General features: G+C 38.7%; 1 protein-coding gene across 1 annotated transcript in view; it reads left to right on the plus strand.

Moving 5' to 3' along the window:
* RORB (RAR related orphan receptor B) overlaps positions 1–11,114 on the plus strand; it is a 200,797-nt gene extending 189,683 nt beyond the window's left edge. Inside the window, exon 10 of the mRNA XM_032164307.2 lies at positions 3,406–11,114. Coding sequence (XP_032020198.1) covers positions 3,406–3,561 — 156 coding nt within the window. The 3' untranslated portion in view covers positions 3,562–11,114. The remainder of the gene's footprint in view (positions 1–3,405) is intronic.
* Positions 11,115–12,047: the final 933 nt, after the last annotated feature.

A 12,047-nucleotide genomic window follows, 5' to 3' on the forward strand; every position in this document is an offset into this window, starting at 1 on the left:
GTGGGAGTGGAAGCATGACAGCTACCACACAGATCACCACGTGTGTCAGGCATCACTGTAAACAAATTTTTGTTGCCTCACTTAATCCTCACAACCTCCCTCTGAGGCAGGGACTGTTATAATCGCCATCTGACAGATAAAATGCTGAGAGGTTGTTCCCCTTCCTGTGTCCATGTGTTCACCGGGGCCTGTTGTGGGGTGGGGGGAGGGGGGAGGGATAGCATTTGGAGATATACCTAACGTTAAATGATGAGTTACTGGGTGCAGCACACCAACATGGCACGTGTATACATATGTAACTAACCTGCACATTGTGCACATGTACCCTAAAACTTAAAGTATAATAAAAATATTTTTAAAAAAAGCTGAGAGGTTAAGTGGCTTGTCCAAGATCACATAGCTGTAAAGGACAGAAATAGGATTCAAACCCAGGCAGCCTGACTCCAAATCCCATGTTCTTTATCAACAGACTAATCCTCCCTCTGTAGTATTTGTGTGTCACAGGGAACTCAGGAATTTCATTACTTGACCCCCACCAAACTAATAGCTCTAAGCACATGGAACCTTCCCTCTCTAGATGTGAGAACTTCCATGTCTACCTCCTGAAAAGCAGCTAATTCTACACTTAGTTCACAGGACTGTTTCAAATTCAATGTATAATTTACTTTTTAAAAAAAATTTTTAAGAGACAAAGTCTTGCTATGTTGGCCAGGCTGGTCTCGAACGCCTGGCTTCAAGCGATCCTCTTGCCTTAGCCTCTAGAGTAGTTGGGATTACAGATCTGAGCCACTGTGCCTGGCTCAACTTTTCAATTTTGAAAACCAGTTGTAAATTTATGAAATTTGAACCTCTGAAGCAGTGTTTTCCAAAGTTGATGCCATGAACCCACTGCATCAGTGTCTGCAGGGAATGTTTGTTTCAAACATGGAGTCTGAGCTTCACCCAAACTCACTGAAACTGAATCCTCCAGGAGTAGGTCCCAGTAGTCTGCATTTTTAAGAAGCACCCCAGCCACTCTTGTTGACAAGATTGACAATAATTATAGAGTTGCATCTGGAAGTTTCAAGAGCTCTGCACATCATCAATTCAACTGCAGATGATTGTAGAAAGCATTCAAAGCCACTCTGCATTCAACAGCTATTTCAGGGAGAATTACAATGTGCAAGAACTGTTCCTAAATTGTTGTAGTCTCCTTCTGTGTGAGCCAGCTGGTTAAGAGAGTTTGAATAATTTCCCAAGCGACTCCAGTTAAGTGGACACTTGAACACTCTGTACCTATGAAAATATAGAAAAGACACAGTTTTCCACCCTGGACCCAAAGTGAGTCTTTCAGAATGGGACTCTGAATCATCTTTCTTTTTTGCTTAAAACCCTCTCAGAGAACATAACGTGAACTATGAGGGCTTACATAATCTGGCCATGCACACCTCTCTGGCATTACCTCACCCACTGTTCCAGCGACCCTGAACTGCCTTTGGTTCTTCCAGAGCGCAAAGCACTACAGCATCTTTGCACATGATCCTAGGGCATGTTATGTACCCTCTGCCCTAGCACCTAATTCTCTCACTCTTCCATCAGAGCTCAGCTTCAATATCACTTTCTCAGGGCAGCCATCCCAGGCCTGCCACAAGTCAGGGCATCTTCTTACCTCCCACTTTTCCTCCCGCTATTCTTCTTTGGCACTCACCACAGTTTTTCAGTCTGCTTTTGACTGTGTGGTAAACTTATTTCATCCGTCTCATCAAGTAGACTACAAACAAGACTCATAATGTTTTGTGCATTCTGGTGTTTAGCCAAGTGCCTGCTACATACGAGGCACACAATTCCTTGTGGTGTATCAAGAATGAAAAAAAATTAATAATGTTGGAGGTAAAGTTTTGATTCTCAGTCTAAAATTTAGCATCCATTCTATCGACAAAGATTCCGCATTTTTCATTTCTATCTCTGTCTTTAAATAGCAGTGGAGATGGTTAAGATTGGAAAGTCTGAACTCTAAACTTCTTTACATGTTCTAGATCCCTTTACTGAATGTGCCAACAGCTGTAATCCTGATGCTATTTTTAAATTGCTTGTAGTATGGTTATATAGCCATTAGTTGTTAAAAGGAAAATTAATGAAAGAGTGGAAGTTTCTGATTTTGAAAAACCACAAGGCAACTAATTATCTATTTCCTCTTTTATTTCAAAGGCTGAAATGGATTCTTGTTATTGAACAGGGTAGGGAACATGATGAGCCTAACCAGTGATGAGATAGGTTTTGTTTAACTGTATTTTTCATCACTTTCAAGTGTGTCTTTAGTCAGCTATATGAGCTATCATGCTTATCTTTTATAAGAGTGTTCCTCTATACAAGAACATATCTCTCACAATAATTTAATCACAGTGACTTATGTTTAAGCTAATTTTGACACAAAAATGATGGATTCGAAGTGTTCCTAAACTATAAGTATGTTAAAAGCTGAATTGTTCATCTCTTAAGACCCATACAGCATTTAAATTATTATAAAACACTGTCTTCTGGGTATCTTAACTCAAAAAATTACATCTTACATGATACATATATCAAAACCTAACAATTGTAAGTGGATATCCTTCCACTCATTTTTAGAACACCTTCCTAAGGAAGCTAAGTGCCAGTGACCTCCCAAATTCTCTATGTGTTTCATATTATGCATTACAGTGGAAACGGATTAGAGAGCCACTATAAAAGTGGGTTAGTGAGCTTGATAGCCAAGCAGTCCAGATCATTATAGATTACACCTCATACAGTTTGGTTGTATATCCCTAAATATTTTCACCTTCCAAAGCTAAAAATCTAATATTCATGTCACAAAAATCTATGGGAAATTATGGGTAATAATAATGTTCACTAACAATTACACTTCACATCTCCAGTGTTGTGTTAAGAACTACAAAAGTTCTTAACACTTTTGTAGGAATTACCTCCCTCAGTCCACACAACAACCCAATGAAGTACGTACTATTAGTAAGCCCATTTTATGAATGAGAAAACTGAGACATCGACAAAGTCACAGCTACACCATTGCTAAGCTCTTTTGGAACTCAGGTAGCCCACCTACAGAGCACCCACTTGTAACTATTAAACTAGAAAACCTCTCATATATACTTATTTAAGAGCAATGAATCAGGAATCTTGGTCCTGCTTGCTTTCTTTCTCTTTATTTTTCCTTTAGGGGATGGTGTCCGGGGGGGGCGGGGGTGGGGGTGGGTATGTTTTATTTTGTTTTGTTGTAAGAGAAAAGCTGGAAGTGTGCCTTCTTTCTTTCTGAACATCTTTTTCCAAAGCCGTTTACCTTCATCTGGGGCCAGAAAGGACACTGGTTCCACAGACAGAGCACTAATGAGCTTCCCTCTCTATCTCCCTCTCTGTCTCTCCGTTCTGCAGTTAATAGCCAAGATACCAACCATCACGGCAGTTTGCAACTTGCACGGGGAGAAGCTGCAGGTATTTAAGCAATCTCATCCAGAGATAGTGAATACACTGTTTCCTCCGTTATACAAGGAGCTCTTTAATCCTGACTGTGCCACCGGCTGCAAATGAAGGGGACAAGAGAACTGTCTCATAGTCATGGAATGCATCACCATTAAGACAAAAGCAATGTGTTCATGAAGACTTAAGAAAAATGTCACTACTGCAACATTAGGAATGTCCTGCACTTAATAGAATTATTTTTCACCGCTACAGTTTGAAGAATGTAAATATGCACCTGAGTGGGGCTCTTTTATTTGTTTGTTTGTTTTTGAAATGACCATAAATATACAAATATAGGACACTGGGTGTTATCCTTTTTTTAATTTTATTCGGGTATGTTTTGGGAGACAACTGTTTATAGAATTTTATTGTAGATATATACAAGAAAAGAGCGGTACTTTACATGATTACTTTTCCTGTTGATTGTTCAAATATAATTTAAGAAAATTCCACTTAATAGGCTTACCTATTTCCATGTTTTAGGTAGTTGATGCATGTGTAAATTTGTAGCTGTCTTGGAAAGTACTGTGCATGTATGTAATAAGTATATAATATGTGAGAATATTATATATGACTATTACTTATACATGCACATGCACTGTGGCTTAAATACCATACCTACTAGCAATGGAGGTTCAGTCAGGCTCTCTTCTGTGATTTACCTTCTGTGTTATATGTTACCTTTATGTTAGACAATCAGGATTTTGTTTTCCCAGCCAGAGTTTTCATCTATAGTCAATGGCAGGACGGTACCAACTCAGAATTAAGTCTACAAAGGAATAAACATAATGTGTGGCCTCTATATACAAACTCTGTTTCTGTCAGTGACATCAAAGCCTTGTCAAGATGGTACATATTGGGAAGGAGACATTATTTGAAGCCATTTTCCTGTTTCAAGAATTAGGCCACAGATAACATTGTAAGGTCCAAGACTTTTTTGACCAAACAGTAGATATTTTCTATTTTTCACCAGAACACATAAAAACACTTTCTTTCTTTTGGATTTCCAGTTGTGAAAGAAGCTTGATTTCAGTGCTTATTGTGTCTTCAACTGAAAAATACAATCTGTGGATTATGACTACCAGCAATTTTTTTCTAGAAAAGTTAAAAGAATAAATCAGAACCCAGGGCAACAATACCATTTCATGTAAACATTTTCTCTCACCATGTTTTGGCAAGAAAAGGTAGAAAGAGAAGACCCAGAGTAAAGAAGTAATTCCTTATATTCCTTCTCTTTAATATATTTGTTAGGAAAAGTGGCAATAAAGGGGTAGGCCTATTATAAAATGCTATAATATAAAAATGTAGCAAAAACTTGACAGATGAGAAAATAAAAGATCTGTGTTATTCTAGGGAACTAATGTACCCCAAAGCCAAAACTAATTCCTGTGAAGTTTACAATTATATCATCCATTTACCCTAGAATTATTTTTTTAGCAACTTTTAGAAATAAAGAATACAAGTGTGACATTAGGATCAGAGATTTTAGACTTCCTTGTACAAATTCTCAATTCTCCACCTGCTCACCAATGAAATTAATCATAAGAAAAGTATATATTCCAAGAAATTTGTTCTGCCTGTGTCCTGGAGGCCTATACCTTTGTTATTTTCTGATACAAAATAAAACTTAAAAAAAAAAAAAGCTAGGAGAAAAGTTTGTTTATAGGACAATGAAAATGATGGTCTCCTGTAAGCGTATCCCAGCCACCAACTCCTAAAGAACTGCCCTTTTCTCCATATTAAACACACACACACACATACACACACACACACACACAAACCCCTGCTTTGTAAAGTTTCCATCAGTGGAAACTTTGATTTTTTTTTTTTAATCTCTTATGCTCTCCTGAAGTTCATGGTTGAGCACCATCTCCAAGATACCACAGAACTCTTGATTGATGATCAAAACAGTAGTGTCGTCTTTTCCTTTTAGAAAACGGAACATTTTCTCACCTCATGATTGATGAATTCGAAACCAATGGGGAAAAACAAAAAGGCTTTAAAATAATGAATCTGTTTCTCAACTACTGTTATATTCAATTAATTTAACTACATTGAACCAAATTACCTTTGGTTCTAAGAAGACAGCTGTAGACTGCTTATTATGCTGCTACAGGGACTCAATTCTTTTTGGTGTAAATGTCACTCCTGCTAGCTCTTTGTATAAAGAATTAATTCCCAGAGTCATATTTCTTTCTAATGGAAAGATTACTCTACTGATTGCTAGGAAAACAGGGTAATGGAAGGCACTCAATTAAACCAAGCCATTTCCAAATGCAATGTATGTTTTATGATTGGCTTGTGATAGGCGATGCTTCATGTGTCTGCTTGGTGTTTCCCTTTGAGCTTTGAACTTATGTCAAACTTTGTTTTCATTGTTCTGTTGGCCTAGCGTTTTCCATTGTCAGCCTGTAATTCCTGCTCAGTTGCAGAGGGAGTTATTTATTTCCTCCAATTTACCTTAGAGGATTTAAATTGGCTCAATTGATGAAGTGGCTCAGAATTTTTTCCTCCCTTTTCCCATGGGTGATATAGGAAAAAGATTGTTCCCCACATTTACCTTGGGAGGTACTGCTTTTGAATTTGTGTTGTTTCCACTAGTGTAAGCATTTCATTGGGACGGCATGGACCTTTTGAAGCTGGGAGGAAGGAAACAGAGCTAGCATCTGAACCAGAACAAAACAATGGCAACCAGGACGTACTCATCCCACTTAGTTGAGAGAAGAGATTTCTAGTTTGGGTTACAGTTGCCCAACCTTCCCTTTAAGGAGAATCCAGTCATGTTTTCAATGGTAAAAAGCCTTAAAAAGCTGCCCTTCGAAGATGTCCTATGACTGCATGTCAAGGTATTTTGTACCTACAATCCCAGAACTTGGTTCCTTCCCCATGAGGACTAACAAATGTTCACAACAATCATGATCAAGTGTACACTGGAAGAAAAAATCCACAATCTGGGCTTCTCACTTCGTGCTTCATAAATGACAATCACTGCTTGATGCAGATGTTGCACTGTATCCACTCAGGGATGTTTCATTAAAAAAAAAAATACATCAAGAAGGAGGAAAAAATTAAAAACAGGAAAATGACGGCAAAATGTGAATGGTATAAACTAAATATGTTGCTGAGAGCACCTCTCTGACAAGGCTTTCAGACCAACAAGCAGTTACTTCATGTGATAAACTAGATTGAATTATTTGGACTTGCTGAAAAGTTGCACCGACGTAAGGACAACTTGGTCTCATTTTCTAAACTCTGCTAAGAGCCAAATAATCTAGCTGTCCCATTCAGAGGAATTTTTATCTCCCTGCAAATCCAAACTTTCTATACAAATCCTGAACAAGGAAAATACAGAAATCTAACTGGCATTAGATAAAATGGACAAGGGAGGTGAAACTGGGTGAATTCAAACTTCAGTGTATTTGTGGTCCATAAAAAGAAAGGGAAATTTTGGAGGGAAACTAGGACAGGGAAGGATTCCAAATCTGGTTTGACACCCGTATATACCCGTACTGTCCATGACTCAACTAATTTCTGTGCCCCTTTTTCTGTGGCTCCTTTTGTTTTGAGACAGATCTTGTTCAACATGTTGCTCAGGCTGCAGTGCAGTGGCATGAGATCTCGGCTCACTGCAATCTCTGCCTCCTGGGTTCAAGCAATTCTCCTGCTTCAGCCTCCTGAGTAGCTGGGATTACAGGCACATGCCCCCACACCCGGCTAATTTTTGTATTTTAGGTAGAGATGGGGTTTCACCATGTTGGCCAGGCTGGTCTTGAACTCCTGACCTCAAGTGATCCACCCGCCTTGGCCTCCCAAAGTGCTAGGATTACAGGCCTGAGCCACCGCGCCCTGCCTTCAGTGGCTCTTTTATCCCCCAAAGACTGAAAGCTGAAGGTGGAGACGTTCTCCACAAACATACCCTTTCTGAATTTCCCTTGTTTTAGCACTGTGTTCAGGGCTCTGGACTAAAATACCTCCAAGTAGGTAAAATCAGAGAATATAACGATCTCCTGAGTGATTAGATTTCTTTGGTAGATTCTAAGAGGTCTTAAATCATAATAAACTCTGCATATTAACAAGAGGTGCCAGGGAGGTGTCAGTACATTTCCTATCATAGCTGCCTTGTTCAAAGCATAACCTCACAGCAGTCAAGCTAAACTGTTTGTAGAAAACCATGAAGATCAACTCATGCTCACTCTCTACAATGCAATGTATACCAGGCTTGAAGGCAAAAACAATTCTTGGGTCCCAAGGACAACCTAAAACTTACCAGCTTTTTTCAAAAACAACAATCAGATGTAAATAATGGCAGTGTTGTTCTATGTTCTTTGTTTCTGTTCATTATAGAAGCAAGGAAAAATTCTACTTCTATTGGAAATTAGAAGAAATAATTTCTTCCTGACTCTTTTTTTTTCTATAAACTTTTATTTCCAAGGAAGCTGCTACAATTGGCAGTCAATTCAGGCCATGGACGTCTGTGCCCTGACAGAAGCACCGTTCAATAGAACAGCAATAACCTTAAAGTGTACATCTGTAGTGAAACTCTGCACAAAGTCCCCTGCATAAAGAAGAGAGGAAAGCCTACCATCTGCTTTCGACGAAGTGCTATTTGATGTTCTGTTTCCAACTGTCAGTATAAGCAGCAGCTAGAGTAAAGGCCTGTGGGAAACTATAGGGGGTCTTTCCAAAAAAAGCTGACACTCTATTCATTTTTAGGTCTCAGGACCAGAGGGTACAGGGTAGAGGGTAGTTTACCATTTAAAGCAGGGGTTGAAAATTCGAAAGCCTAAAAGAGCCAGGGGGCTTAACGCAAATGGGTGAAGCAGCCCAGTGACAAGCTGGCCAGGAAATGCCCTGTGGAAAAAGGGACATCCAGGATTTACCTGAAGCTGAATGCTGCTGGAGCTTCTGAATTTTATAAAATCTCTGAAATTATACATGATGGCAGTTGATTCAGAGCTTAGTGCAGACCAAACAAATACATCACTGAGCAGAAGAGGGCCCATAGATCGTCAGCTTGCAGCCTCTGGTTTAAAGCAAAATCGCATCTGGGGCCAGCTCAACTGCAGCAAGTCTGGCCAGATTCAACCCTGGACAATATTAGAATGATACTAGTTTTGGAAGGAGGGGATAGAGATCTTCCCCTTCTGATACTCAATTTTGTTTTGGTATTTGATTGTCACAACTAGAGGATATAACAGGAGGTCAGTTTAAAAAATAGCGAACATTCTAAAAATGAAAACAATTCAATTTAGTGATGGCTTATAAAAGACACTCCAACTTGTCTTGCCCCAACTCCCTTCTTCATAGAGCCAGGGGGCTAGATTTCTTGCCACTTTTTTTCTGAAAGGCAAATGCATGACTTTTATTCTTTTGGGTCTCAAAGTGTTTCTTTAACTGTGTGACTTCAATATCTGTGACAAGTTTTTATTTTCCCTTAGTCATATGTGAAGAATTTATTCTATAGTCGTGATCATGTAGTCCTCCATTGTTTGGAAGTGCAGACCATGGATTCCTATGCAGCAGATGGGGGTTGTCTGTTTGTGCACTTTTTTCCTAAGCTGCTGAAATTCCTCCAATGTGAATGGGCCATAGTAATCTTTGCCTCCTGCGTGACTGTAAGCATGGCCTCCAGTGGATCAGAGAAAGCAGCTCAGTGATTGTTCTCATGGCCAAAAATAAAGCACAAGGGTTACCGGAATTGAATGAGCCCTGTTCAGGGCAGCACAGGGCATCTGCACCCCAGCTGGGCAGCATGATCCTTGTATTCAACTATACTCTTCTGGCAGTAGTTGGTGGCAAGCATTCGCGTGCCTCTGTCACAACCATACGTAGAAACACATTAGGTATGTCTGGAAAGCTACAAATCCCACATCCAAGCACAGTACCGTCTGCTTCATCTGATTAACACACACACAAGAAAGAAAAATTACACCCACAGAAAACTGAGTATGTATTGTAGAAATGTAGAGGAAAAATAAAAATATTTTTTCAAATGTAATTACTTTTAATATATGCTTGTGGAAGGTCTAATACAATGTATGCTGTCTCTGTAATTTTTGCTGTAAATAACTGGAGACAGTGAGTACACTGATTTTTCTATGTCTCTGTTTAAGCATAAGACTTTGTAACAATTTTTTTAGAGGGGGAAATCAACAAAGAGCAAATATGTACTTGCTTCCTTTCTGCGTGTTATGTACTTCTCAGTTTTTTAATGGAAACTGGTTGTAACAGTTTAAGCATCTTGACGGGTCATTGGTGTTAAGTGTATGCTTCTTTTTGTAATATGACTGAGAAAGGGACAGGGCTGTCAATTAATTCTGCTCCAAAGAATTTGTATTGAAGATTGGCCTAAGACCTGCAAACTCCATCTATAACTAGACCATATGAAAAAGGAAAATTAAAAAAAAAAAGTTGCCTGAGTTAAGTCATCTTTCCTTGTAGCAAATGGCTTTGTCCAAATCCTTTCTGCATGGAATAGCTTAAGGAAAACAAACTCCACTTTCTGATGAACAAGATATTTTTGTACACATTTATTTCTTATTAATAACCTGAGGTCAGACCACTCATTTGCTGAAGCCATAACTGACCTTCACCAAATAAATGTTGTAAAGAACCTGGGGGAGGGTTGGGGAGAGACTGAGAGGGAGGAAAATCCAAGGTGTCATGAGCTATAGCAACACAGGCAGGAGCAAGTTGTTGAAACTGATGCTTTTCCTGCATCCCAAATATGACTTTAAAAGGCTAGTATTTTATGATGATCGATTTATAATGATAAAAAGATATTTAGATTTAAATGAGACATTCCAATATTTTTGAAATCCCTAACAATGCTTCCTTGCTTTTAGGATCGAGAGAAATGATTTTCATATACTTCCAACGTTCAGAGATTTAATGTTTTTACCTTAGCTCCAGCCTACACTTGTAAAGTGAAGAGCGACTCTAAGTCCCGTGAAACCGTGGGCTGCCTGGGGCTTGGCTGTGCCCACTAACCTACTGCGCCTGGGGGGCAGCATGGGAGGGGCACAGTTTGCATCTCATTAGCATGCACACCACTGTTGGCAATGCATAAAAGTTGCATTGCCACAAGTATGTAAAATAAAAATATTCACTCTAAAAAGCATAATAATTCTACTTTTTTAAAAGAATAATGTCTCTTATAGTCACCACTGATTTTTCTGGAGTTTAATTACATTATTACCATGTATTCTTATTGGCCTGTAGAGGAAAAAGGCAAACCACAAATAAACCCAGTGACATATATAGTTTTAAAATCTTCAATTTTCTGATCTCTCTCTCCTTGTTTAATATATAAACCCTAATTTCTGTGTATGTGAGTAAAACTGCAGCCTGAGTCATTTAGGAAGTAAGTATTGAGTTTTTTTAATTATAAATATACTAGAATAAAACAGCACTCCCTAACAATTAAAAAAGAGTTTTATATTACTTTAGAATGTAATAGGTTTTTGTCCTTATTTTATGTCCTGTAAATTATTAGTTCAATACTGTTAGCATTCCCGGATAATGCACACATGATTTCTGAATGTTTTCTGTAAATGACAATCAATGTTTATGAAGTTCCCTCCTTTAATGCTGAACAAAATTAAAAGAAGAAAAAGAAAAAAGGACTGCCTAATGGTTTTCTTTCCTCCCCACCCCAACCCCTACTCTCATCCCTGGGAACAGGGAATGGGTAGAAAAGATAAGATTTAGCTTTGAAAACATTACCCCATGGGTTCTTACCTACAGAGTTTTCCTTTTTCTAGTAAGTAATGGTTAATTTTTTTTTTTTTCAGGAAATTCTTGTGTCCTCAGGGACCTGGCCTGAGTTAGAAATATTCATTGAGAAAAGACTCAGAGTCCATTCTAGCCAAATAGCTTACCAAGTTACAATTAAAATGAGAGCAGCATCTCTCAAAGATAATAGCTCTCTTTTTCTCAGCACTTTAATAAAAGGAAGCCCCAGCTAACAGAGCCATAAGCAACTCCCCTGCAACCACTTTGTTGAAATAACGTGCAGCAGGTTTGAAATGGATATGACAATCCCTACATCTGATGAAAGCTTTCAGATAATTAATGATTAAGTCTCTGTGTCTGATTTTTTTTGTTTTGTATCAAGCTGCTCCACTACCAAAATCAATGCCCACCAACATATGAATGCTCTGAATCTCATTTGGAGCTGGATTAGGAAGCAATTGAGGATAATCACAGACGCACAGTGATGTTGAAAAAGGTAGCTCCAAGAGAGGCCAGCAATTTTTCATGTGCTTGGAAGTTGTTGCAGATTGGGGTCCCTAGAGCTGAAATGCTCCAAGAAGAGTAGTTTAAAGCAAGATTTAACAGATTTTAAAAGTAAAAGCACCGATGCAAATGACAAGATGAGCCCTAGAAACCCTTCTATAAAGTTTCTTCCAACCTTCGCTGGTCTTTGGAACCAACGAAAACCCTTCCAGTATGTTTCAAGCCACATCTCTACACAAGACATTCAGATCCCACGTGACTCTGCTCGGAGATTACAGAAACAGAGAACTGCACTGATGTTTCTGTGAGAGCACCAT

Source organism: Hylobates moloch, unplaced genomic scaffold, assembly GCF_009828535.3.
Source record: "Hylobates moloch isolate HMO894 unplaced genomic scaffold, HMol_V3 SCAFFOLD_10, whole genome shotgun sequence".
Taxonomy (NCBI): domain Eukaryota; kingdom Metazoa; phylum Chordata; class Mammalia; order Primates; family Hylobatidae; genus Hylobates; species Hylobates moloch.